Source organism: Terrapene carolina, unplaced genomic scaffold, assembly GCF_002925995.2.
Source record: "Terrapene carolina triunguis isolate 2854851 unplaced genomic scaffold, T_m_triunguis-2.0 Scaffold24360, whole genome shotgun sequence".
Classification (NCBI taxonomy): Eukaryota; Metazoa; Chordata; order Testudines; family Emydidae; genus Terrapene; species Terrapene triunguis.
The window spans coordinates 1-3262 of record NW_020688711.1 but is presented as its reverse complement, the minus strand read 5'-3'; the positions used below and the strand labels follow the sequence as shown (position 1 = coordinate 3262).

Sequence of the window (3262 nt, the reverse complement as noted above, 5' to 3'; positions counted from 1 at the left end):
CCAGCTGAGGTCCCTCAATCAGGGTGAACTGCAAACGGAACGGGGCCGACAAACCCCAAACGCTGGTGGATCTTCCAACACTTGGATTTACAACCAGCCCAAAACAGCCTCTGTGTTACCTCACTGGTTACTCAGACGTCCAAACAACGCAGTTCCCTTCAAGTGCCCAGCCTCGGGCCTCCATCCAGACACACACGTCAGATCTGATGATGATTACTGAAAATCTTCTCTCATCATATAAAAGAAAAGGTTCTTCCAACCCCAAAGGATCAGCCACATACCCAGGTCCAATTATAACTTAGATCTTACCCAGAATACACGCTATAGTCAATTCTTGTTAACTAAACTAGAATGTATTTGAAAAGAAAAGAGAGAGAGTGTTGGTTAAAAGATCAATATACAGACAGACTTGAATTCAATTCTTGAGGTTCAGATACAGAGCAGAGATGAGTTTGTAGTTGCCAAAAGTCCTTTTAGAAATAGTCCATAGGTTATAGTCCAGTGTCCATGCTCAGGGTGACTCCAGTCAGTGACTGCGGATCTCAATCCTTATGGCTTAAGGTTTCCCCCTCTTGAAACCCAAAGCAGATCTGAGATGAAGCAGGATCGAGTTCCAGGGTTTTTATACATTTCCAGCAGCCTTTTGGCCTGAGAGAACAATGGGCTCAACTTTCCTTCTTCCAAACATCCTGGCAATTAGCACAGGGTAATTTATCCATTAAACAGTTCAGCTACAGATTACCACAACCTTCAAAGAGACATAGAGACAATAATACTATTTCCCTCAAGTGTCTTCCTAAATATTAAGTATCAGAGGGGGGAGCCGTGTTAGTCTGGATCTGTAAAAAGCAACAAAGAGTCCTGTGGCATCTTAAAGACTAACAGACGTATTGGAGCATTTTTCCTAAATGTTAATATTCCTTTTTTTGATCTTTGAATCAAAGCTATAGCAATAGACAAGACTTGTTTGCTGACATCACAAGACCTGAGCAAACATCTCCCCTTCTATCTCTAACAATGCCGGCTGCATTTCAAAGCTCTGTTCATTTACAGATCTTCCTAACCAGTCTCTAAAGTTGGGCCATGGGTCAGGTCAGTCTGTGAGTTAATTAACTCTTTCTGGCCCTGTCACCTTGCAATGAGATATGATATCACACTCATAACGTCACACCCATGTCTGTCCCCGTCCAGTTAAGCCGGACCCTCCGGAAGGCCTGGTGGTGGAGCCAGTGCCGTCGGCCCCGCGGCGGCTGCGGGTCCGCTGGCAGTACCCGGCCTCCTGGCCCAAGGAGCCCCACTTCCAGCTGAAGTTCCGGCTCCAGTACCGGCCCGTTGCGCACGGCTCCTGGTCCATGGTGAGTGCCGAGGGGATTTGGGAGGGGGCGAGCGGGGGGGCCCGTGCCTGGCTGGCCTCACGTCCCAGCCTCTGCCCGCTCCCCACCTAGGTGGAGACCGTGAACCTCTCTGAAGTCATCACCGACGCCTTCTCCGGCCTGGAGCACGTGGTGCAGGTCGGTGCCAAGGACTTCCTGGACGCCGGCAACTGGAGCGAGTGGAGTGCCGAGGCGCGGGCCACACCCGGGCCAGGTGAGGAGGGGCGGTCGGGCCAGGGCCAGGTGAGGAGGGGCGGCCGGGCCAGGACCAGGTGAGGAGGGGCAGTCAGGCCAGGTGAGGCGGAGCAGCCAGGCCAGGGCCAGGTGAGGAGGGGCAGCCGGGCCAGGTGAGGAGGGGCAGCCAGGTGAGGGCCAGGTGAGGAGGGGTGGCCGGGCCAGGGCTGCGGGGACGGGGCAGGAAAGCACCTCTGGGGACTCTGCCAGGGGCCCGTCCCCTGAGCTTGCCCTGGGCCAGCACTTCTCACTGTGAAGGTCTTGCAGCCCCCGCCCTGTTCTCCCCCCAGCCTGGCGCGGCCCCTGCCCCGCTCTCCCTGTGGCACTGGATGTGGCCCCTGCCCCACGTAACCGGCTTCTCTCCTGCCCTCAATTGCAGGCCTGACCGTGACGCCAGGCGATGAAGCCACCACCGACGCCAGCCTGGAGAGCCCGGCCGAGGAGCCCTCGCTGGCCCCCAACCCTGAGCCCGTGGGTAAGCGGCCCCTTGGCGGTGCTGGCAGGGGAGCCAGGGAAGGCGACTGGGGCCCGTGGTGGAGGCGGGCGGCTGCGAGCGCGAGATCCCGGCCCAGCCAGTGCAGCGGGCAGCGCCTGGCACCCTGGCGGGTGGGAGCAAGGCCCCCCTGTGCCTGGCAGGGCACCGTGCCCACACCTGCCCCGCATAGATTGAGATGCCCGGGGACAGCGAGGGCATCCCCAGAGCCAGCGTACAGACTGGTCCCCTTCTCTGGGTGCCATGGGCTAGCCCAGCTCCACGCTGCGGGGACCCAGCTCCCCACCGGCTGCACCCACCTCACCCCCGCTGGGCCCACCAGCCCCTGACCTCTGTCCCCTCCCTGCCCCGCGCCCCGCAGAGGACATGGCGGGGGCAGCCTGGCAGCCAGGTGGGCCTTGGGGGAGTTAAGGTAGGCGAGAGCCTGGGGTGGGGAGAGGTTGGGTGAGGGCAGGAGCACCCGGGGTCTGAGGGGTGAGGAGCTGCCCAGGGCAGGGGGAGCTGTGGGGAGCCGAGGTTCGCAATGGGGCAGCCTGGCTTGGCAGAATGAACGCCAGTCAGCATGGCACGGATGAACAGCCCGGCCGCTGGCAAGGGGGTGCTCCTGGGCCTGTGCTGAACGCGGCAGGGGCAGGAGGGGGTGGCGCTCACCCGCCTGCCTGGTCCTCGCCGCGTGGTGTGGTGGAGCCGGGGGGGTGCCCTGGCAGCCCCTGGCAGTGACGTCCGTCTGTCCGTCCCCGCAGATCGCAGCGACCCCATGGAGAAGGTGGCCATCCTGATCTCGCTCGGGATCTTCGCGTTCGTCATCCTGGCCGTGGTTCTGGGCATCGCCAGCGCGGTCTGGTAGGTGCCCCACGCCCACGGCCGGGACAGGCCCTTCGGGAGCACAGGGCGGGCAGGGGCCGGGGTGCTGGGCTCACCCTCCGCTCGACCAGGATGCAGCCGTGTCCCCCCACCCGCCGGTGATGCCACGGAGCTCTGCCCCACATAGCGTGGGCAAGAGGATCTGCCAGCCCCTGTCCCGTATCCTCCGACCAGCAGTGAAATGGTTAACGGTGATCCCACCGGCTTCTCCACACGCAGCTCAGCAGTGAGCCACAGCCCCCCACACCCAGCCCCGCCGGTGCCCCTCACTCCCGACCCGCAGCCCCTGCTCTCCCAG

General features: G+C 61.0%; 1 protein-coding gene across 1 annotated transcript; it reads left to right on the top strand.

The window, feature by feature from the left end:
* Positions 1 to 1191: 1191 nt before the first annotated feature.
* On the top strand, positions 1192 to 2943 carry LOC113408800 (interleukin-11 receptor subunit alpha-like; the record flags this gene model as incomplete). The annotated part of the gene is made up of 4 exons (XM_026662210.1): positions 1192 to 1355; positions 1446 to 1587; positions 1987 to 2082; positions 2844 to 2943. Coding segments are annotated over 4 exons (502 nt in total), but the record flags the coding sequence as incomplete, so codon positions are not given.
* Positions 2944 to 3262: the final 319 nt, after the last annotated feature.